Here is a 23,002-nt window from a genome sequence, read left to right as displayed (position 1 = left end):
ATCACCTACATGCTCCACAGGGCCTACACACACCTGGAGAGACCATCACCTACATGCTCCACAGAGTCTACACACACCTGGAGAGACCATCACCTACATGCTCCACAGAGTCTACACACACCTGGAGAGACCATCACCTACATGCTCCACAGAGTCTACACACACCTGGAGAGACCATCACCTACATGCTCCACAGGGTCTACACACACCTGGAGAGACCATCAACTACATGCTCCACAGGGTCTACACACACCTGGAGAGACCAGCACCTACATGCTCCACAGAGTCTACACACACCTGGAGAGACCATCACCTACATGCTCCACAGAGTCTATACACACCTGGAGAGACCATCAACTACATGCTCCACAGGGTCTACACACACCTGGAGAGACCAGCACCTACATGCTCCACAGAGTCTACACACACCTGGAGAGACCATCACCTACATGCTCCACAGGGTCTACACACACCTGGAGAGACCATCACCTACATGCTCCACAGAGTCTACACACACCTGGAGAGACCATCACCTACATGCTCCACAGGGCCTACACACACCTGGAGAGACCATCACCTACATGCTCCACAGAGCCTACACACACCTGGAGAGACCAGCACCTACATGCTCCACAGAGTCTACACACACCTGGAGAGACCATCACCTACATGCTCCACAGAGTCTACACACACCTGGAGAGACCATCACCTACATGCTCCACAGAGTCTACACACACCTGGAGAGACCATCACCTACATGCTCCACAGAGTCTACACACACCTGGAGAGACCATCACCTACATGCTCCACAGAGTCTACACACACCTGGAGAGACCATCACCTACATGCTCCACAGAGTCTACACACACCTGGAGAGACCATCACCTACATGCTCCACAGAGCTACACACACCTGGAGAGACCATCACCTACATGCTCCACAGAGTCTACACACACCTGGAGAGACCATCATCTACATGCTCCACAGAGTCTACACACACCTGGAGAGACCATCACCTACATGCTCCACAGAGTCTACACACACCTGGAGAGACCATCACCTACATGCTCCACAGAGTCTACACACACCTGGAGAGACCATCACCTACATGCTCCACAGAGTCTACACACACCTGGAGAGACCATCACCTACATGCTCCACAGAGTCTACACACACCTGGAGAGACCATCACCTACATGCTCCACAGAGTCTACACACACCTGGAGAGACCATCACCTACATGCTCCACAGGGTCTACACACACCTGGAGAGACCATCAACTACATGCTCCACAGGGTCTACACACACCTGGAGAGACCAGCACCTACATGCTCCACAGAGTCTACACACACCAGGAGAGACCATCACCTACATGCTCCACAGAGTCTATACACACCTGGAGAGACCATCAACTACATGCTCCACAGGGTCTACACACACCTGGAGAGACCAGCACCTACATGCTCCACAGAGTCTACACACACCTGGAGAGACCATCACCTACATGCTCCACAGGGTCTACACACACCTGGAGAGACCATCACCTACATGCTCCACAGAGTCTACACACACCTGGAGAGACCATCACCTACATGCTCCACAGGGCCTACACACACCTGGAGAGACCATCACCTACATGCTCCACAGAGCCTACACACACCTGGAGAGACCAGCACCTACATGCTCCACAGAGTCTACACACACCTGGAGAGACCATCACCTACATGCTCCACAGAGTCTACACACACCTGGAGAGACCATCACCTACATGCTCCACAGAGTCTACACACACCTGGAGAGACCATCACCTACATGCTCCACAGAGTCTACACACACCTGGAGAGACCATCACCTACATGCTCCACAGAGTCTACACACACCTGGAGAGACCATCACCTACATGCTCCACAGAGTCTACACACACCTGGAGAGACCATCACCTACATGCTCCACAGAGCTACACACACCTGGAGAGACCATCACCTACATGCTCCACAGAGTCTACACACACCTGGAGAGACCATCATCTACATGCTCCACAGAGTCTACACACACCTGGAGAGACCATCACCTACATGCTCCACAGAGCCTATACACACCTGGAGAGACCATCACCTACATGCTCCACAGGGCTATACACACCTGGAGAGACCATCATCTACATGCTCCACAGGGCTATACACACCTGGAGAGACCATCACCTACATGCTGCACAGAGCCTATACACACCTGGAGAGACCATCACCTACATGCTCCACAGGGCCTACACACACCTGGAGAGGCCATCATCTACATGCTCCACAGAGTCTACACACACCTGGAGAGACCATCACCTACATGCTCCACAGAGTCTACACACACCTGGAGAGACCATCACCTACATGCTCCACAGGGTCTACACACACCTGGAGAGACCATCACCTACATGCTCCACAGAGTCTACACACACCTGGAGAGACCATCACCTACATGCTCCACAGAGCCTATACACACCTGGAGAGACCATCACCTACATGCTCCACAGAGCCTATACACACCTGGAGAGACCATCACCTACATGCTCCACAGGGTCTACACACACCTGGAGAGACCAGCACCTACATGCTCCACAGAGTCTACACACACCTGGAGAGACCATCATCTACATGCTCCACAGGGTCTACACACACCTGGAGAGACCATCACCTACATGCTCCACAGAGTCTACACACACCTGGAGAGACCATCACCTACATGCTCCACAGAGCTCCACACACCTGGAGAGACCATCATCTACATGCTCCACAGAGCTACACACACCTGGAGAGACCATCACCTACATGCTCCACAGAGTCTATACACACCTGGAGAGACCATCACCTACATGCTCAAAAGAGCTACACACACCTGGAGAGACCATCACCTACATGCTCCACAGAGCCTACACACACCTGGAGAGACCATCATCTACATGCTGCACAGGGCTACACACACCTGGAGAGACCATCACCTACATGCTCCACAGAGTCTACACACACCTGGAGAGACCATCACCTACATGCTCCACAGGGCCTACACACACCTGGAGAGACCATCACCTACATGCTCCACAGGGTCTACACACACCTGGAGAGACCATCACCTACATGCTCCACAGGGCCTACACACACCTGGAGAGACCATCACCTACATGCTCCACAGAGTCTACACACACCTGGAGAGACCATCACCTACATGCTCCACAGGGCCTACACACACCTGGAGAGACCATCACCTACATGCTCCACAGAGTCTACACACACCTGGAGAGACCATCACCTACATGCTCCACAGAGTCTACACACACCTGGAGAGACCATCACCTACATGCTCCACAGAGTCTACACACACCTGGAGAGACCATCACCTACATGCTCCACAGGGTCTACACACACCTGGAGAGACCATCAACTACATGCTCCACAGGGTCTACACACACCTGGAGAGACCAGCACCTACATGCTCCACAGAGTCTACACACACCTGGAGAGACCATCACCTACATGCTCCACAGAGTCTATACACACCTGGAGAGACCATCAACTACATGCTCCACAGGGTCTACACACACCTGGAGAGACCAGCACCTACATGCTCCACAGAGTCTACACACACCTGGAGAGACCATCACCTACATGCTCCACAGGGTCTACACACACCTGGAGAGACCATCACCTACATGCTCCACAGAGTCTACACACACCTGGAGAGACCATCACCTACATGCTCCACAGGGCCTACACACACCTGGAGAGACCATCACCTACATGCTCCACAGAGCCTACACACACCTGGAGAGACCAGCACCTACATGCTCCACAGAGTCTACACACACCTGGAGAGACCATCACCTACATGCTCCACAGAGTCTACACACACCTGGAGAGACCATCACCTACATGCTCCACAGAGTCTACACACACCTGGAGAGACCATCACCTACATGCTCCACAGAGTCTACACACACCTGGAGAGACCATCACCTACATGCTCCACAGAGTCTACACACACCTGGAGAGACCATCACCTACATGCTCCACAGAGTCTACACACACCTGGAGAGACCATCACCTACATGCTCCACAGAGCTACACACACCTGGAGAGACCATCACCTACATGCTCCACAGAGTCTACACACACCTGGAGAGACCATCATCTACATGCTCCACAGAGTCTACACACACCTGGAGAGACCATCACCTACATGCTCCACAGAGTCTACACACACCTGGAGAGACCATCACCTACATGCTCCACAGAGTCTACACACACCTGGAGAGACCATCACCTACATGCTCCACAGAGTCTACACACACCTGGAGAGACCATCACCTACATGCTCCACAGAGTCTACACACACCTGGAGAGACCATCACCTACATGCTCCACAGAGTCTACACACACCTGGAGAGACCATCACCTACATGCTCCACAGGGTCTACACACACCTGGAGAGACCATCAACTACATGCTCCACAGGGTCTACACACACCTGGAGAGACCAGCACCTACATGCTCCACAGAGTCTACACACACCAGGAGAGACCATCACCTACATGCTCCACAGAGTCTATACACACCTGGAGAGACCATCAACTACATGCTCCACAGGGTCTACACACACCTGGAGAGACCAGCACCTACATGCTCCACAGAGTCTACACACACCTGGAGAGACCATCACCTACATGCTCCACAGGGTCTACACACACCTGGAGAGACCATCACCTACATGCTCCACAGAGTCTACACACACCTGGAGAGACCATCACCTACATGCTCCACAGGGCCTACACACACCTGGAGAGACCATCACCTACATGCTCCACAGAGCCTACACACACCTGGAGAGACCAGCACCTACATGCTCCACAGAGTCTACACACACCTGGAGAGACCATCACCTACATGCTCCACAGAGTCTACACACACCTGGAGAGACCATCACCTACATGCTCCACAGAGTCTACACACACCTGGAGAGACCATCACCTACATGCTCCACAGAGTCTACACACACCTGGAGAGACCATCACCTACATGCTCCACAGAGTCTACACACACCTGGAGAGACCATCACCTACATGCTCCACAGAGTCTACACACACCTGGAGAGACCATCACCTACATGCTCCACAGAGCTACACACACCTGGAGAGACCATCACCTACATGCTCCACAGAGTCTACACACACCTGGAGAGACCATCATCTACATGCTCCACAGAGTCTACACACACCTGGAGAGACCATCACCTACATGCTCCACAGAGCCTATACACACCTGGAGAGACCATCACCTACATGCTCCACAGGGCTATACACACCTGGAGAGACCATCATCTACATGCTCCACAGGGCTATACACACCTGGAGAGACCATCACCTACATGCTGCACAGAGCCTATACACACCTGGAGAGACCATCACCTACATGCTCCACAGGGCCTACACACACCTGGAGAGGCCATCATCTACATGCTCCACAGAGTCTACACACACCTGGAGAGACCATCACCTACATGCTCCACAGAGTCTACACACACCTGGAGAGACCATCACCTACATGCTCCACAGAGTCTATACACACCTGGAGAGACCATCACCTACATGCTCCACAGAGTCTACACACACCTGGAGAGACCATCACCTACATGCTCCACAGAGTCTACACACACCTGGAGAGACCATCACCTACATGCTCCACAGGGTCTACACACACCTGGAGAGACCAGCATCATCTACATGCTCCACAGAGTCTACACACACCTGGAGAGACCATCATCTACATGCTCCACAGACTCAATGGCTGTCATGCATACAAAGGGCTTTACATTTGTAGGCATGATAGGATCGTGGATCTGATTGCAGACAGTGTCAGTTCCACACTCGGGTCACCTGCAACATATAAGCTGTATAAACTGTGAAGCCATATATGCTCAATCTGTGTAGGGACAATTCACTGTTCTCTGATATTTCAGCAAACACCCCCGATGTTGTTGTTGTTAATAAGAATAACAGAGAGGTTCTCATCCTAGAAGTTGGCTGCACGTTTGACTACAGTCTAGAGGAAGCCTTCACAACCAAAATGTTAAAATATTAACTGTTAGACCATTCCATATCACAACTCGGCTACAACTGTAAAGTCTGTTAGTCTTCATATTTGGAGGCCTGGGTCATGTCCATAAATTGGGTGTTAGAGGCCTTCAGTTGGCCAGTCTTCCGAAGAGAAGAGCCAAACAATTAGCAAGATATTGCTCAGTGTCAGCAATTATTGGCAGCCGGGCAATTTGGAGAAGACGCTGCTATCTGTATCCATGAGCTGTGTGTAGATTGTCAGGTTCATCATCCATGTGTTTGTGTAACTTTGGTTGCCACTGTCAATTTGGGAACGTTTGTATCAGAATAACCCACAATGTACAAGTGCACTGATAATATTATGTCCTTTAAACATTGTCTTTATGTGGACATAAATAAAGATTTGAAATGTGTGTGCGTTGGTGGGTATGTCAGTGTGTGACAGACCAGGACAAGACAGAGCAGAGTGTACCTGACTCTCAGCAGGGTGTACCTGGCTCTCAGCAGAGTGTACCTGGCTCTCAGCAGGGTGTACCTGGCTCTCAGAGTGTACCTGGCTCTCAGAGTGTACCTGGCTCTCAGCAGGGTGTACCTGGCTCTCAGCAGAGTGTACCTGGCTCTCAGAGTGTACCTGGCTCTCAGAGTGTACCTGGCTCTCAGCAGGGTGTACCTGGCTCTCAGGGTGTACCTAGCTCTCAGAGTGTACCTGGCTCTCAGAGTGTACCTGGCTCTCAGGGTGTACTTGGCTCTCAGAGTGTACCTGGCTCTCAGGGTGTACCTGGCTCTCAGCAGGGTGTACCTGGCTCTCAGAGTGTACCTGGCTCTCAGGGTGTACCTGGCTCTCAGAGTGTACCTGGCTCTCAGCAGAGTGTACCTGGCTCTCAGCAGAGTGTACCTGGCTCTCAGAGTGTACCTGGCTCTCAGAGTGTACCTGGCTCTCAGCAGGGTGTACCTGGCTCTCAGAGTGTACTTGGCTCTCAGAGTGTACCTGGCTCTCAGGGTGTACCTGGCTCTCAGGGTGTACCTGGCTCTCAGCAGAGTGTACCTGGCTCTCAGCAGGGTGTACCTGGCTCTCAGAGTGTACCTGGCTCTCAGAGTGTACCTGGCTCTCAGAGTGTACCTGGCTCTCAGAGTGTACCTGGCTCTCAGGGTGTACCTGGCTCTCAGAGTGTACTTGGCTCTCAGAGTGTACTTGGCTCTCAGGGTGTACCTGGCTCTCAGAGTGTACCTGGCTCTCAGAGTGTACCTGGCTCTCAGGGTGTACCTGGCTCTCAGGGTGTACCTGGCTCTCAGGGTGTACCTGGCTCTCAGGGTGTACTTGGCTCTCAGAGTGTACCTGGCTCTCAGGGTGTACCTGGCTCTCAGAGTGTACCTGGCTCTCAGAGTGTACCTGGCTCTCAGGGTGTACCTGGCTCTCAGGGTGTACCTGGCTCTCAGGGTGTACCTGGCTCTCAGGGTGTACTTGGCTCTCAGAGTGTACCTGGCTCTCAGAGTGTACTTGGCTCTCAGGGTGTACCTGGCTCTCAGGGTGTACCTGGCTCTCAGGGTGTACTTGGCTCTCAGAGTGTACCTGGCTCTCAGAGTGTACTTGGCTCTCAGAGTGTACCTGGCTCTCAGAGTGTACCTGGCTCTCAGCAGAGTGTACCTGGCTCTCAGAGTGTACCTGGCTCTCAGGGTGTACTTGGCTCTCAGCAGAGTGTACCTGGCTCTCAGAGTGTACCTGGCTCTCAGCAGAGTGTACCTGGCTCTCAGCGTGTACCTGGCTCTCAGAGTGTACCTGGCTCTCAGGGTGTACCTGGCTCTCAGAGTGTACCTGGCTCTCAGAGTGTACCTGGCTCTCAGAGTGTACCTGGCTCTCAGGGTGTACCTGGCTCTCAGAGTGTACCTGGCTCTCAGAGTGTACCTGGCTCTCAGAGTGTACCTGGCTCTCAGCAGGGTGTACCTGGCTCTCAGAGTGTACCTGGCTCTCAGAGTGTACCTGGCTCTCAGAGTGTACCTGGCTCTCAGCAGAGTGTACCTGGCTCTCAGAGTGTACCTGGCTCTCAGGGTGTACCTGGCTCTCAGAGTGTACCTGGCTCTCAGAGTGTACCTGGCTCTCAGCAGAGTGTACCTGGCTCTCAGAGTGTACCTGGCTCTCAGAGTGTACCTGGCTCTCAGAGTGTACCTGGCTCTCAGAGTGTACCTGGCTCTCAGAGTGTACCTGGCTCTCAGAGTGTACCTGGCTCTCAGAGTGTACCTGGCTCTCAGAGTGTACCTGGCTCTCAGAGTGTACCTGGCTCTCAGAGTGTACCTGGCTCTCAGAGTGTACCTGGCTCTCAGAGTGTACCTGGCTCTCAGAGTGTACTTGGCTCTCAGAGTGTACCTGGCTCTCAGGGTGTACCTGGCTCTCAGAGTGTACCTGGCTCTCAGAGTGTACCTGGCTCTCAGAGTGTACCTGGCTCTCAGGGTGTACCTGGCTCTCAGGGTGTACTTGGCTCTCAGCAGGGTGTACCTGGCTCTCAGGGTGTACCTGGCTCTCAGCAGGGTGTACTTGGCTCTCAGCAGGGTGTACTTGGCTCTCAGCAGAGTGTACCTGGCTCTCAGAGTGTAACTGGCTCTCAGCAGGGTGTACTTGGCTCTCAGAGTGTACCTGGCTCTCAGAGTGTACCTGGCTCTCAGAGTGTACCTGGCTCTCAGGGTGTACCTGGCTCTCAGAGTGTACTTGGCTCTCAGGGTGTACCTGGCTCTCAGGGTGTACCTGGCTCTCAGAGTGTACCTGGCTCTCAGAGTGTACCTGGCTCTCAGAGTGTACCTGGCTCTCAGGGTGTACCTGGCTCTCAGCAGGGTGTACTTGGCTCTCAGAGTGTACCTGGCTCTCAGAGTGTACCTGGCTCTCAGAGTGTACCTGGCTCTCAGGGTGTACCTGGCTCTCAGAGTGTACCTGGCTCTCAGAGTGTACCTGGCTCTCAGGGTGTACCTGGCTCTCAGAGTGTACCTGGCTCTCAGAGTGTACTTGGCTCTCAGAGTGTACCTGGCTCTCAGGGTGTACCTGGCTCTCAGAGTGTACCTGGCTCTCAGAGTGTACTTGGCTCTCAGGGTGTACCTGGCTCTCAGGGTGTACCTGGCTCTCAGAGTGTACCTGGCTCTCAGAGTGTACCTGGCTCTCAGGGTGTACCTGGCTCTCAGAGTGTACCTGGCTCTCAGAGTGTACTTGGCTCTCAGAGTGTACCTGGCTCTCAGGGTGTACCTGGCTCTCAGAGTGTACCTGGCTCTCAGCAGAGTGTACCTGGCTCTCAGAGTGTACTTGGCTCTCAGAGTGTACCTGGCTCTCAGCAGAGTGTACCTGGCTCTCAGAGTGTACCTGGCTCTCAGGGTGTACCTGGCTCTCAGAGCGTACTTGGCTCTCAGAGTGTACCTGGCTCTCAGCAGAGTGTACCTGGCTCTCAGAGTGTACCTGGCTCTCAGGGTGTACTTGGCTCTCAGAGTGTACTTGGCTCTCAGCAGGGTGTACCTGGCTCTCAGAGTGTACCTGGCTCTCAGAGTGTACCTGGCTCTCAGAGTGTACTTGGCTCTCAGAGTGTACCTGGCTCTCAGGGTGTACCTGGCTCTCAGAGTGTACCTGGCTCTCAGGGTGTACCTGGCTCTCAGAGTGTACCTGGCTCTCAGAGTGTACCTGGCTCTCAGGGTGTACCTGGCTCTCAGAGTGTACCTGGCTCTCAGGGTGTACCTGGCTCTCAGAGTGTACCTGGCTCTCAGGGTGTACCTGGCTCTCAGGGTGTACCTGGCTCTCAGAGTGTACCTGGCTCTCAGAGTGTACTTGGCTCTCAGAGTGTACCTGGCTCTCAGGGTGTACCTGGCTCTCAGAGTGTACCTGGCTCTCAGAGTGTACCTGGCTCTCAGAGTGTACCTGGCTCTCAGAGTGTACCTGGCTCTCAGGGTGTACTTGGCTCTCAGAGTGTACCTGGCTCTCAGAGTGTACCTGGCTCTCAGGGTGTACCTGGCTCTCAGAGTGTACCTGGCTCTCAGAGTGTACTTGGCTCTCAGAGTGTACTTGGCTCTCAGAGTGTACTTGGCTCTCAGAGTGTACCTGGCTCTCAGAGTGTACTTGGCTCTCATGGTGTACTTGGCTCTCAGAGTGTACCTGGCTCTCAGAGTGTACCTGGCTCTCAGAGTGTACCTGGCTCTCAGAGTGTACTTGGCTCTCAGGGTGTACTTGGCTCTCAGGGTGTACTTGGCTCTCAGAGTGTACCTGGCTCTCAGAGTGTACTTGGCTCTCAGAGTGTACTTGGCTCTCAGAGTGTACTTGGCTCTCATAGTGTACCTGGCTCTCAGAGTGTACTTGGCTCTCAGGGTGTACCTGGCTCTCAGAGTGTACCTGGCTCTCAGAGTGTACTTGGCTCTCAGGGTGTACCTGGCTCTCAGGGTGTACCTGGCTCTCAGAGTGTACCTGGCTCTCAGAGTGTACCTGGCTCTCAGGGTGTACCTGGCTCTCAGAGTGTACCTGGCTCTCAGAGTGTACTTGGCTCTCAGGGTGTACCTGGCTCTCAGGGTGTACTTGGCTCTCAGAGTGTACCTGGCTCTCAGAGTGTACCTGGCTCTCAGAGTGTACTTGGCTCTCAGAGTGTACCTGGCTCTCAGGGTGTACTTGGCTCTCAGAGTGTACCTGGCTCTCAGGGTGTACCTGGCTCTCAGGGTGTACCTGGCTCTCAGAGTGTACTTGGCTCTCAGAGTGTACCTGGCTCTCAGAGTGTACCTGGCTCTCAGGGTGTACTTGGCTCTCAGCAGGGTGTACCTGGCTCTCAGGGTGTACTTGGCTCTCAGCAGGGTGTACCTGGCTCTCAGAGTGTACCTGGCTCTCAGGGTGTACCTGGCTCTCAGAGTGTACCTGGCTCTCAGAGTGTACCTGGCTCTCAGAGTGTACCTGGCTCTCAGGGTGTACTTGGCTCTCAGAGTGTACCTGGCTCTCAGAGTGTACCTGGCTCTCAGAGTGTACCTGGCTCTCAGCAGAGTGTACCTGGCTCTCAGAGTGTACCTGGCTCTCAGAGTGTACCTGGCTCTCAGAGTGTACCTGGCTCTCAGAGTGTACTTGGCTCTCAGGGTGTACTTGGCTCTCAGAGTGTACCTGGCTCTCAGAGTGTACCTGGCTCTCAGAGTGTACCTGGCTCTCAGAGTGTACTTGGCTCTCAGGGTGTACTTGGCTCTCAGAGTGTACCTGGCTCTCAGAGTGTACCTGGCTCTCAGAGTGTACCTGGCTCTCAGAGTGTACTTGGCTCTCAGCAGGGTGTACCTGGCTCTCAGAGTGTACCTGGCTCTCAGAGTGTACCTGGCTCTCAGAGTGTACCTGGCTCTCAGGGTGTACCTGGCTCTCAGAGTGTACCTGGCTCTCAGAGTGTACCTGGCTCTCAGCAGAGTGTACTTGGCTCTCAGAGTGTACCTGGCTCTCAGCAGGGTGTACCTGGCTCTCAGAGTGTACCTGGCTCTCAGGGTGTACCTGGCTCTCAGAGTGTACCTGGCTCTCAGGGTGTACCTGGCTCTCAGAGTGTACCTGGCTCTCAGAGTGTACCTGGCTCTCAGAGTGTACCTGGCTCTCAGAGTGTACCTGGCTCTCAGAGTGTACCTGGCTCTCAGGGTGTACCTGGCTCTCAGAGTGTACCTGGCTCTCAGAGTGTACCTGGCTCTCAGAGTGTACCTGGCTCTCAGAGTGTACCTGGCTCTCAGCAGGGTGTACTTGGCTCTCAGGGTGTACTTGGCTCTCAGGGTGTACCTGGCTCTCAGAGTGTACCTGGCTCTCAGAGTGTACGTGGCTCTCAGCAGAGTGTACCTGGCTCTCAGAGTGTACCTGGCTCTCAGGGTGTACCTGGCTCTCAGAGTGTACCTGGCTCTCAGGGTGTACCTGGCTCTCAGCAGGGTGTACTTGGCTCTCAGAGTGTACCTGGCTCTCAGAGTGTACCTGGCTCTCAGAGTGTACCTGGCTCTCAGGGTGTACCTGGCTCTCAGAGTGTACCTGGCTCTCAGAGTGTACCTGGCTCTCAGGGTGTACCTGGCTCTCAGAGTGTACCTGGCTCTCAGAGTGTACTTGGCTCTCAGAGTGTACCTGGCTCTCAGGGTGTACCTGGCTCTCAGAGTGTACCTGGCTCTCAGAGTGTACTTGGCTCTCAGGGTGTACCTGGCTCTCAGGGTGTACCTGGCTCTCAGAGTGTACCTGGCTCTCAGAGTGTACCTGGCTCTCAGGGTGTACCTGGCTCTCAGAGTGTACCTGGCTCTCAGAGTGTACTTGGCTCTCAGAGTGTACCTGGCTCTCAGGGTGTACCTGGCTCTCAGAGTGTACCTGGCTCTCAGCAGAGTGTACCTGGCTCTCAGAGTGTACTTGGCTCTCAGAGTGTACCTGGCTCTCAGCAGAGTGTACCTGGCTCTCAGAGTGTACCTGGCTCTCAGGGTGTACCTGGCTCTCAGAGTGTACTTGGCTCTCAGAGTGTACCTGGCTCTCAGCAGAGTGTACCTGGCTCTCAGAGTGTACCTGGCTCTCAGGGTGTACTTGGCTCTCAGAGTGTACTTGGCTCTCAGCAGGGTGTACCTGGCTCTCAGAGTGTACCTGGCTCTCAGAGTGTACCTGGCTCTCAGAGTGTACTTGGCTCTCAGAGTGTACCTGGCTCTCAGGGTGTACCTGGCTCTCAGAGTGTACCTGGCTCTCAGGGTGTACCTGGCTCTCAGAGTGTACCTGGCTCTCAGAGTGTACCTGGCTCTCAGGGTGTACCTGGCTCTCAGAGTGTACCTGGCTCTCAGGGTGTACCTGGCTCTCAGAGTGTACCTGGCTCTCAGGGTGTACCTGGCTCTCAGGGTGTACCTGGCTCTCAGAGTGTACCTGGCTCTCAGAGTGTACTTGGCTCTCAGAGTGTACCTGGCTCTCAGGGTGTACCTGGCTCTCAGAGTGTACCTGGCTCTCAGAGTGTACCTGGCTCTCAGAGTGTACCTGGCTCTCAGAGTGTACCTGGCTCTCAGGGTGTACTTGGCTCTCAGAGTGTACCTGGCTCTCAGAGTGTACCTGGCTCTCAGGGTGTACCTGGCTCTCAGAGTGTACCTGGCTCTCAGAGTGTACTTGGCTCTCAGAGTGTACTTGGCTCTCAGAGTGTACTTGGCTCTCAGAGTGTACCTGGCTCTCAGAGTGTACTTGGCTCTCATGGTGTACTTGGCTCTCAGAGTGTACCTGGCTCTCAGAGTGTACCTGGCTCTCAGAGTGTACTTGGCTCTCAGAGTGTACCTGGCTCTCAGAGTGTACCTGGCTCTCAGGGTGTACTTGGCTCTCAGCAGGGTGTACCTGGCTCTCAGGGTGTACTTGGCTCTCAGCAGGGTGTACCTGGCTCTCAGAGTGTACCTGGCTCTCAGGGTGTACCTGGCTCTCAGAGTGTACCTGGCTCTCAGAGTGTACCTGGCTCTCAGAGTGTACCTGGCTCTCAGGGTGTACTTGGCTCTCAGAGTGTACCTGGCTCTCAGAGTGTACCTGGCTCTCAGAGTGTACCTGGCTCTCAGCAGAGTGTACCTGGCTCTCAGAGTGTACCTGGCTCTCAGAGTGTACCTGGCTCTCAGAGTGTACCTGGCTCTCAGAGTGTACTTGGCTCTCAGGGTGTACTTGGCTCTCAGAGTGTACCTGGCTCTCAGAGTGTACCTGGCTCTCAGAGTGTACCTGGCTCTCAGAGTGTACTTGGCTCTCAGGGTGTACTTGGCTCTCAGAGTGTACCTGGCTCTCAGAGTGTACCTGGCTCTCAGAGTGTACCTGGCTCTCAGAGTGTACTTGGCTCTCAGCAGGGTGTACCTGGCTCTCAGAGTGTACCTGGCTCTCAGAGTGTACCTGGCTCTCAGCAGGGTGTACCTGGCTCTCAGGGTGTACTTGGCTCTCAGCAGGGTGTACCTGGCTCTCAGAGTGTACCTGGCTCTCAGGGTGTACCTGGCTCTCAGAGTGTACCTGGCTCTCAGGGTGTACCTGGCTCTCAGAGTGTACCTGGCTCTCAGAGTGTACCTGGCTCTCAGAGTGTACCTGGCTCTCAGAGTGTACCTGGCTCTCAGAGTGTACCTGGCTCTCAGGGTGTACCTGGCTCTCAGAGTGTACCTGGCTCTCAGAGTGTACCTGGCTCTCAGAGTGTACCTGGCTCTCAGAGTGTACCTGGCTCTCAGCAGGGTGTACTTGGCTCTCAGGGTGTACTTGGCTCTCAGGGTGTACCTGGCTCTCAGAGTGTACCTGGCTCTCAGAGTGTACGTGGCTCTCAGCAGAGTGTACCTGGCTCTCAGAGTGTACCTGGCTCTCAGGGTGTACCTGGCTCTCAGAGTGTACCTGGCTCTCAGGGTGTACCTGGCTCTCAGCAGGGTATACTTGGCTCTCAGAGTGTACCTGGCTCTCAGAGTGTACCTGGCTCTCAGAGTGTACCTGGCTCTCAGGGTGTACCTGGCTCTCAGAGTGTACCTGGCTCTCAGAGTGTACCTGGCTCTCAGGGTGTACCTGGCTCTCAGAGTGTACCTGGCTCTCAGAGTGTACTTGGCTCTCAGGGTGTACCTGGCTCTCAGAGTGTACCTGGCTCTCAGAGTGTACCTGGCTCTCAGAGTGTACCTGGCTCTCAGCAGGGTGTACTTGGCTCTCAGGGTGTACTTGGCTCTCAGGGTGTACCTGGCTCTCAGAGTGTACCTGGCTCTCAGAGTGTACGTGGCTCTCAGCAGAGTGTACCTGGCTCTCAGAGTGTACCTGGCTCTCAGGGTGTACCTGGCTCTCAGAGTGTACCTGGCTCTCAGGGTGTACCTGGCTCTCAGCAGGGTGTACTTGGCTCTCAGAGTGTACCTGGCTCTCAGAGTGTACCTGGCTCTCAGAGTGTACCTGGCTCTCAGGGTGTACCTGGCTCTCAGAGTGTACCTGGCTCTCAGAGTGTACCTGGCTCTCAGGGTGTACCTGGCTCTCAGAGTGTACCTGGCTCTCAGAGTGTACTTGGCTCTCAGAGTGTACCTGGCTCTCAGGGTGTACCTGGCTCTCAGAGTGTACCTGGCTCTCAGAGTGTACTTGGCTCTCAGGGTGTACCTGGCTCTCAGGGTGTACCTGGCTCTCAGAGTGTACCTGGCTCTCAGAGTGTACCTGGCTCTCAGGGTGTACCTGGCTCTCAGAGTGTACCTGGCTCTCAGAGTGTACTTGGCTCTCAGAGTGTACCTGGCTCTCAGGGTGTACCTGGCTCTCAGAGTGTACCTGGCTCTCAGCAGAGTGTACCTGGCTCTCAGAGTGTACTTGGCTCTCAGAGTGTACCTGGCTCTCAGCAGAGTGTACCTGGCTCTCAGAGTGTACCTGGCTCTCAGGGTGTACCTGGCTCTCAGAGTGTACTTGGCTCTCAGAGTGTACCTGGCTCTCAGCAGAGTGTACCTGGCTCTCAGAGTGTACCTGGCTCTCAGGGTGTACTTGGCTCTCAGAGTGTACTTGGCTCTCAGCAGGGTGTACCTGGCTCTCAGAGTGTACCTGGCTCTCAGAGTGTACCTGGCTCTCAGAGTGTACTTGGCTCTCAGAGTGTACCTGGCTCTCAGGGTGTACCTGGCTCTCAGAGTGTACCTGGCTCTCAGGGTGTACCTGGCTCTCAGAGTGTACCTGGCTCTCAGAGTGTACCTGGCTCTCAGGGTGTACCTGGCTCTCAGAGTGTACCTGGCTCTCAGGGTGTACCTGGCTCTCAGAGTGTACCTGGCTCTCAGGGTGTACCTGGCTCTCAGGGTGTACCTGGCTCTCAGAGTGTACCTGGCTCTCAGAGTGTACTTGGCTCTCAGAGTGTACCTGGCTCTCAGGGTGTACCTGGCTCTCAGAGTGTACCTGGCTCTCAGAGTGTACCTGGCTCTCAGAGTGTACCTGGCTCTCAGAGTGTACCTGGCTCTCAGGGTGTACTTGGCTCTCAGAGTGTACCTGGCTCTCAGAGTGTACCTGGCTCTCAGGGTGTACCTGGCTCTCAGAGTGTACCTGGCTCTCAGAGTGTACTTGGCTCTCAGAGTGTACTTGGCTCTCAGAGTGTACTTGGCTCTCAGAGTGTACCTGGCTCTCAGAGTGTACTTGGCTCTCATGGTGTACTTGGCTCTCAGAGTGTACCTGGCTCTCAGAGTGTACCCTGGCTCTCAGAGTGTACCTGGCTCTCAGAGTGTACTTGGCTCTCAGGGTGTACTTGGCTCTCAGGGTGTACTTGGCTCTCAGAGTGTACCTGGCTCTCAGAGTGTACTTGGCTCTCAGAGTGTACTTGGCTCTCAGAGTGTACTTGGCTCTCATAGTGTACCTGGCTCTCAGAGTGTACTTGGCTCTCAGGGTGTACCTGGCTCTCAGAGTGTACCTGGCTCTCAGAGTGTACTTGGCTCTCAGGGTGTACCTGGCTCTCAGGGTGTACCTGGCTCTCAGAGTGTACCTGGCTCTCAGAGTGTACCTGGCTCTCAGGGTGTACCTGGCTCTCAGAGTGTACCTGGCTCTCAGAGTGTACTTGGCTCTCAGGGTGTACCTGGCTCTCAGGGTGTACTTGGCTCTCAGAGTGTACCTGGCTCTCAGAGTGTACCTGGCTCTCAGAGTGTACTTGGCTCTCAGGTGTACCTGGCTCTCAGGGTGTACTTGGCTCTCAGAGTGTACCTGGCTCTCAGGGTGTACCTGGCTCTCAGGGTGTACCTGGCTCTCAGAGTGTACTTGGCTCTCAGAGTGTACCTGGCTCTCAGAGTGTACCTGGCTCTCAGGGTGTACTTGGCTCTCAGCAGGGTGTACCTGGCTCTCAGGGTGTACTTGGCTCTCAGCAGGGTGTACCTGGCTCTCAGAGTGTACCTGGCTCTCAGGGTGTACCTGGCTCTCAGAGTGTACCTGGCTCTCAGAGTGTACCTGGCTCTCAGAGTGTACCTGGCTCTCAGGGTGTACTTGGCTCTCAGAGTGTACCTGGCTCTCAGAGTGTACCTGGCTCTCAGAGTGTACCTGGCTCTCAGCAGAGTGTACCTGGCTCTCAGAGTGTACCTGGCTCTCAGAGTGTACCTGGCTCTCAGAGTGTACCTGGCTCTCAGAGTGTACTTGGCTCTCAGGGTGTACTTGGCTCTCAGAGTGTACCTGGCTCTCAGAGTGTACCTGGCTCTCAGAGTGTACCTGGCTCTCAGAGTGTACTTGGCTCTCAGGGTGTACTTGGCTCTCAGAGTGTACCTGGCTCTCAGAGTGTACCTGGCTCTCAGAGTGTACCTGGCTCTCAGAGTGTACTTGGCTCTCAGCAGGGTGTACCTGGCTCTCAGAGTGTACCTGGCTCTCAGAGTGTACCTGGCTCTCAGAGTGTACCTGGCTCTCAGGGTGTACCTGGCTCTCAGAGTGTACCTGGCTCTCAGAGTGTACCTGGCTCTCAGCAGAGTGTACTTGGCTCTCAGAGTGTACCTGGCTCTCAGCAGGGTGTACCTGGCTCTCAGAGTGTACCTGGCTCTCAGGGTGTACCTGGCTCTCAGAGTGTACCTGGCTCTCAGGGTGTACCTGGCTCTCAGAGTGTACCTGGCTCTCAGAGTGTACCTGGCTCTCAGAGTGTACCTGGCTCTCAGAGTGTACCTGGCTCTCAGAGTGTACCTGGCTCTCAGGGTGTACCTGGCTCTCAGAGTGTACCTGGCTCTCAGAGTGTACCTGGCTCTCAGAGTGTACCTGGCTCTCAGCAGGGTGTACTTGGCTCTCAGGGTGTACTTGGCTCTCAGGGTGTACCTGGCTCTCAGAGTGTACCTGGCTCTCAGAGTGTACGTGGCTCTCAGCAGAGTGTACCTGGCTCTCAGAGTGTACCTGGCTCTCAGGGTGTACCTGGCTCTCAGAGTGTACCTGGCTCTCAGAGTGTACTTGGCTCTCAGAGTGTACCTGGCTCTCAGAGTGTACCTGGCTCTCAGAGTGTACCTGGCTCTCAGAGTGTACCTGGCTCTCAGAGTGTACCTGGCTCTCAGGGTGTACCTGGCTCTCAGAGTGTAACTGGCTCTCAGGGTGTACCTGGCTCTCAGCAGAGTGTACCTGGCTCTCAGAGTGTACCTGGCTCTCAGAGTGTACCTGGCTCTCAGGGTGTACCTGGTTCTCAGAGTGTACCTGGCTCTCAGCAGAGTGTACCTGGCTCTCAGAGTGTACCTGGCTCTCAGAGTGTACCTGGCTCTCAGAGTGTACCTGGCTCTCAGGGTGTACCTGGCTCTCAGAGTGTACCTGGCTCTCAGAGTGTACCTGGCTCTCAGAGTGTACTTGGCTCTCAGAGTGTACCTGGCTCTCAGAGTGTACCTGGCTCTCAGCAGAGTGTACCTGGCTCTCAGAGTGTACCTGGCTCTCAGGGTGTACCTGGCCCTCAGGGTGTACTTGGCTCTCAGCAGAGTGTACCTGGCTCTCAGGGTGTACCTGGCTCTCAGGGTGTACCTGGCTCTCACGGTGTACCTGGCTCTCAGAGTGTACCTGGCTCTCAGAGTGTACCTGGCTCTCAGAGTGTACCTGGCTCTCAGAGTGTACCTGGCTCTCAGCAGAGTGTACCTGGCTCTCAGAGTGTACTTGGCTCTCAGGGTGTACCTGGCTCTCAGCAGGGTGTACTTGGCTCTCAGGGTGTACTTGGCTCTCAGAGTGTACCTGGCTCTCAGCAGGGTGTACCTGGCTCTCAGAGTGTACTTGGCTCTCAGGGTGTACCTGGCTCTCAGCAGGGTGTATCTGGCTCTCAGAGTGTACTTGGCTCTCAGAGTGTACCTGGCTCTCAGCAGGGTGTACTTGGCTCTCAGGGTGTACTTGGCTCTCAGAGTGTACCTGGCTCTCAGCAGGGTGTACCTGGCTCTCAGAGTGTACCTGGCTCTCAGAGTGTACCTGGCTCTCAGAGTGTACCTGGCTCTCAGCAGAGTGTACCTGGCTCTCAGAGTGTACCTGGCTCTCAGGGTGTACCTGGCTCTCAGAGTGTACCTGGCTCTCAGGGTGTACCTGGCTCTCAGAGTGTACCTGGCTCTCAGAGTGTACTTGGCTCTCAGAGTGTACCTGGCTCTCAGAGTGTACCTGGCTCTCAGGGTGTACCTGGCTCTCAGAGTGTACCTGGCTCTCAGAGTGTACTTGGCTCTCAGAGTGTACCTGGCTCTCAGAGTGTACCTGGCTCTCAGGGTGTACCTGGCTCTCAGAGTGTACCTGGCTCTCAGAGTGTACCTGGCTCTCAGGGTGTACCTGGCTCTCAGGGTGTACCTGGCTCTCAGAGTGTACCTGGCTCTCAGAGTGTACCTGGCTCTCAGAGTGTACCTGGCTCTCAGGGTGTACCTGGCTCTCAGCAGAGTGTACCTGGCTCTCAGAGTGTACCTGGCTCTCAGAGTGTACCTGGCTCTCAGCAGAGTGTACCTGGCTCTCAGAGTGTACCTGGCTCTCAGAGTGTACCTGGCTCTCAGAGTGTACCTGGCTCTCAGAGTGTACCTGGCTCTCAGCAGAGTGTACCTGGCTCTCAGAGTGTACCTGGCTCTCAGAGTGTACCTGGCTCTCAGAGTGTACCTGGCTCTCAGGGTGTACCTGGCTCTCAGAGTGTACCTGGCTCTCAGCAGAGTGTACCTGGCTCTCAGAGTGTACTTGGCTCTCAGGGTGTACCTGGCTCTCAGGGTGTACCTGGCTCTCAGAGTGTACCTGGCTCTCAGGGTGTACTTGGCTCTCAGGGTGTACCTGGCTCTCAGCAGGGTGTACTTGGCTCTCAGAGTGTACCTGGCTCTCAGAGTGTACCTGGCTCTCAGAGTGTACCTGGCTCTCAGCAGAGTGTACCTGGCTCTCAGCAGAGTGTACCTGGCTCTCAGAGTGTACCTGGCTCTCAGAGTATACTTGGCTCTCAGAGTGTACCTGGCTCTCAGGGTGTACCTGGCTCTCAGGGTGTACCTGGCTCTCAGGGTGTACTTGGCTCTCAGGGTGTACTTGGCTCTCAGAGTGTACCTGGCTCTCAGAGTGTACTTGGCTCTCAGAGTGTACTTGGCTCTCAGAGTGTACTTGGCTCTCAGAGTGTACCTGGCTCTCAGAGTGTACTTGGCTCTCAGGGTGTACCTGGCTCTCAGAGTGTACCTGGCTCTCAGAGTGTACTTGGCTCTCAGGGTGTACCTGGCTCTCAGGGTGTACCTGGCTCTCAGAGTGTACCTGGCTCTCAGAGTGTACCTGGCTCTCAGGGTGTACCTGGCTCTCAGAGTGTACCTGGCTCTCAGAGTGTACTTGGCTCTCAGGGTGTACCTGGCTCTCAGGGTGTACTTGGCTCTCAGAGTGTACCTGGCTCTCAGAGTGTACCTGGCTCTCAGAGTGTACTTGGCTCTCAGAGTGTACCTGGCTCTCAGGGTGTACTTGGCTCTCAGAGTGTACCTGGCTCTCAGGGTGTACCTGGCTCTCAGGGTGTACCTGGCTCTCAGAGTGTACTTGGCTCTCAGAGTGTACCTGGCTCTCAGAGTGTACCTGGCTCTCAGGGTGTACTTGGCTCTCAGCAGGGTGTACCTGGCTCTCAGGGTGTACTTGGCTCTCAGAGTGTACCTGGCTCTCAGAGTGTACCTGGCTCTCAGGGTGTACCTGGCTCTCAGAGTGTACCTGGCTCTCAGAGTGTACCTGGCTCTCAGAGTGTACCTGGCTCTCAGGGTGTACTTGGCTCTCAGAGTGTACCTGGCTCTCAGAGTGTACCTGGCTCTCAGAGTGTACCTGGCTCTCAGCAGAGTGTACCTGGCTCTCAGAGTGTACCTGGCTCTCAGAGTGTACCTGGCTCTCAGAGTGTACCTGGCTCTCAGAGTGTACTTGGCTCTCAGGGTGTACTTGGCTCTCAGAGTGTACCTGGCTCTCAGAGTGTACCTGGCTCTCAGAGTGTACCTGGCTCTCAGAGTGTACTTGGCTCTCAGGGTGTACTTGGCTCTCAGAGTGTACCTGGCTCTCAGAGTGTACCTGGCTCTCAGAGTGTACCTGGCTCTCAGAGTGTACTTGGCTCTCAGCAGGGTGTACCTGGCTCTCAGAGTGTACCTGGCTCTCAGAGTGTACCTGGCTCTCAGAGTGTACCTGGCTCTCAGGGTGTACCTGGCTCTCAGAGTGTACCTGGCTCTCAGAGTGTACCTGGCTCTCAGCAGAGTGTACTTGGCTCTCAGAGTGTACCTGGCTCTCAGCAGGGTGTACCTGGCTCTCAGAGTGTACCTGGCTCTCAGGGTGTACCTGGCTCTCAGAGTGTACCTGGCTCTCAGGGTGTACCTGGCTCTCAGAGTGTACCTGGCTCTCAGAGTGTACCTGGCTCTCAGAGTGTACCTGGCTCTCAGAGTGTACCTGGCTCTCAGAGTGTACCTGGCTCTCAGGGTGTACCTGGCTCTCAGAGTGTACCTGGCTCTCAGAGTGTACCTGGCTCTCAGAGTGTACCTGGCTCTCAGAGTGTACCTGGCTCTCAGCAGGGTGTACTTGGCTCTCAGGGTGTACTTGGCTCTCAGGGTGTACCTGGCTCTCAGAGTGTACCTGGCTCTCAGAGTGTACGTGGCTCTCAGCAGAGTGTACCTGGCTCTCAGAGTGTACCTGGCTCTCAGGGTGTACCTGGCTCTCAGAGTGTACCTGGCTCTCAGAGTGTACTTGGCTCTCAGAGTGTACCTGGCTCTCAGAGTGTACCTGGCTCTCAGAGTGTACCTGGCTCTCAGAGTGTACCTGGCTCTCAGAGTGTACCTGGCTCTCAGAGTGTACCTGGCTCTCAGGGTGTACCTGGCTCTCAGAGTGTAACTGGCTCTCAGGGTGTACCTGGCTCTCAGCAGAGTGTACCTGGCTCTCAGAGTGTACCTGGCTCTCAGAGTGTACCTGGCTCTCAGGGTGTACCTGGTTCTCAGAGTGTACCTGGCTCTCAGCAGAGTGTACCTGGCTCTCAGAGTGTACCTGGCTCTCAGAGTGTACCTGGCTCTCAGAGTGTACCTGGCTCTCAGGGTGTACCTGGCTCTCAGAGTGTACCTGGCTCTCAGAGTGTACCTGGCTCTCAGAGTGTACTTGGCTCTCAGAGTGTACCTGGCTCTCAGAGTGTACCTGGCTCTCAGCAGAGTGTACCTGGCTCTCAGAGTGTACCTGGCTCTCAGGGTGTACCTGGCCCTCAGGGTGTACTTGGCTCTCAGCAGAGTGTACCTGGCTCTCAGGGTGTACCTGGCTCTCAGGGTGTACCTGGCTCTCACGGTGTACCTGGCTCTCAGAGTGTACCTGGCTCTCAGAGTGTACCTGGCTCTCAGAGTGTACCTGGCTCTCAGAGTGTACCTGGCTCTCAGCAGAGTGTACCTGGCTCTCAGAGTGTACTTGGCTCTCAGGGTGTACCTGGCTCTCAGCAGGGTGTACTTGGCTCTCAGGGTGTACTTGGCTCTCAGAGTGTACCTGGCTCTCAGCAGGGTGTACCTGGCTCTCAGAGTGTACTTGGCTCTCAGGGTGTACCTGGCTCTCAGCAGGGTGTATCTGGCTCTCAGAGTGTACTTGGCTCTCAGAGTGTACCTGGCTCTCAGCAGGGTGTACTTGGCTCTCAGGGTGTACTTGGCTCTCAGAGTGTACCTGGCTCTCAGCAGGGTGTACCTGGCTCTCAGAGTGTACCTGGCTCTCAGAGTGTACCTGGCTCTCAGAGTGTACCTGGCTCTCAGCAGAGTGTACCTGGCTCTCAGAGTGTACCTGGCTCTCAGGGTGTACCTGGCTCTCAGAGTGTACCTGGCTCTCAGGGTGTACCTGGCTCTCAGAGTGTACCTGGCTCTCAGAGTGTACTTGGCTCTCAGAGTGTACCTGGCTCTCAGAGTGTACCTGGCTCTCAGGGTGTACCTGGCTCTCAGAGTGTACCTGGCTCTCAGAGTGTACTTGGCTCTCAGAGTGTACCTGGCTCTCAGAGTGTACCTGGCTCTCAGGGTGTACCTGGCTCTCAGAGTGTACCTGGCTCTCAGAGTGTACCTGGCTCTCAGGGTGTACCTGGCTCTCAGGGTGTACCTGGCTCTCAGAGTGTACCT

General features: G+C 55.0%; 1 protein-coding gene across 1 annotated transcript in view; it reads right to left on the bottom strand.

Annotated features, from left to right (window-relative positions):
- Positions 1-23,002, bottom strand: part of glsl (glutaminase like) — a gene marked incomplete at its 5' end in the record, with an annotated part of 105,216 nt that overhangs the window by 59,897 nt on the left and 22,317 nt on the right. Inside the window, 9 exons of the mRNA XM_084315496.1 lie at positions 8,670-8,726; positions 11,859-11,897; positions 14,310-14,348; positions 14,751-14,789; positions 17,796-17,834; positions 18,366-18,422; positions 21,507-21,545; positions 22,095-22,151; positions 22,449-22,486. Coding sequence (XP_084171622.1) covers positions 8,670-8,726; positions 11,859-11,897; positions 14,310-14,348; positions 14,751-14,789; positions 17,796-17,834; positions 18,366-18,422; positions 21,507-21,545; positions 22,095-22,151; positions 22,449-22,486 — 404 coding nt within the window. The remainder of the gene's footprint in view (positions 1-8,669; positions 8,727-11,858; positions 11,898-14,309; positions 14,349-14,750; positions 14,790-17,795; positions 17,835-18,365; positions 18,423-21,506; positions 21,546-22,094; positions 22,152-22,448; positions 22,487-23,002) is intronic.

This window comes from Notolepis coatsorum (assembly GCF_963971535.1).
Source record: "Notolepis coatsorum genome assembly, chromosome: 6".
Taxonomy (NCBI): Eukaryota; Metazoa; Chordata; class Actinopteri; order Aulopiformes; family Paralepididae; genus Notolepis; species Notolepis coatsorum.
Note: the sequence above shows the minus strand (reverse complement) of the source record. Positions and strands in the feature narration are given on the sequence as shown.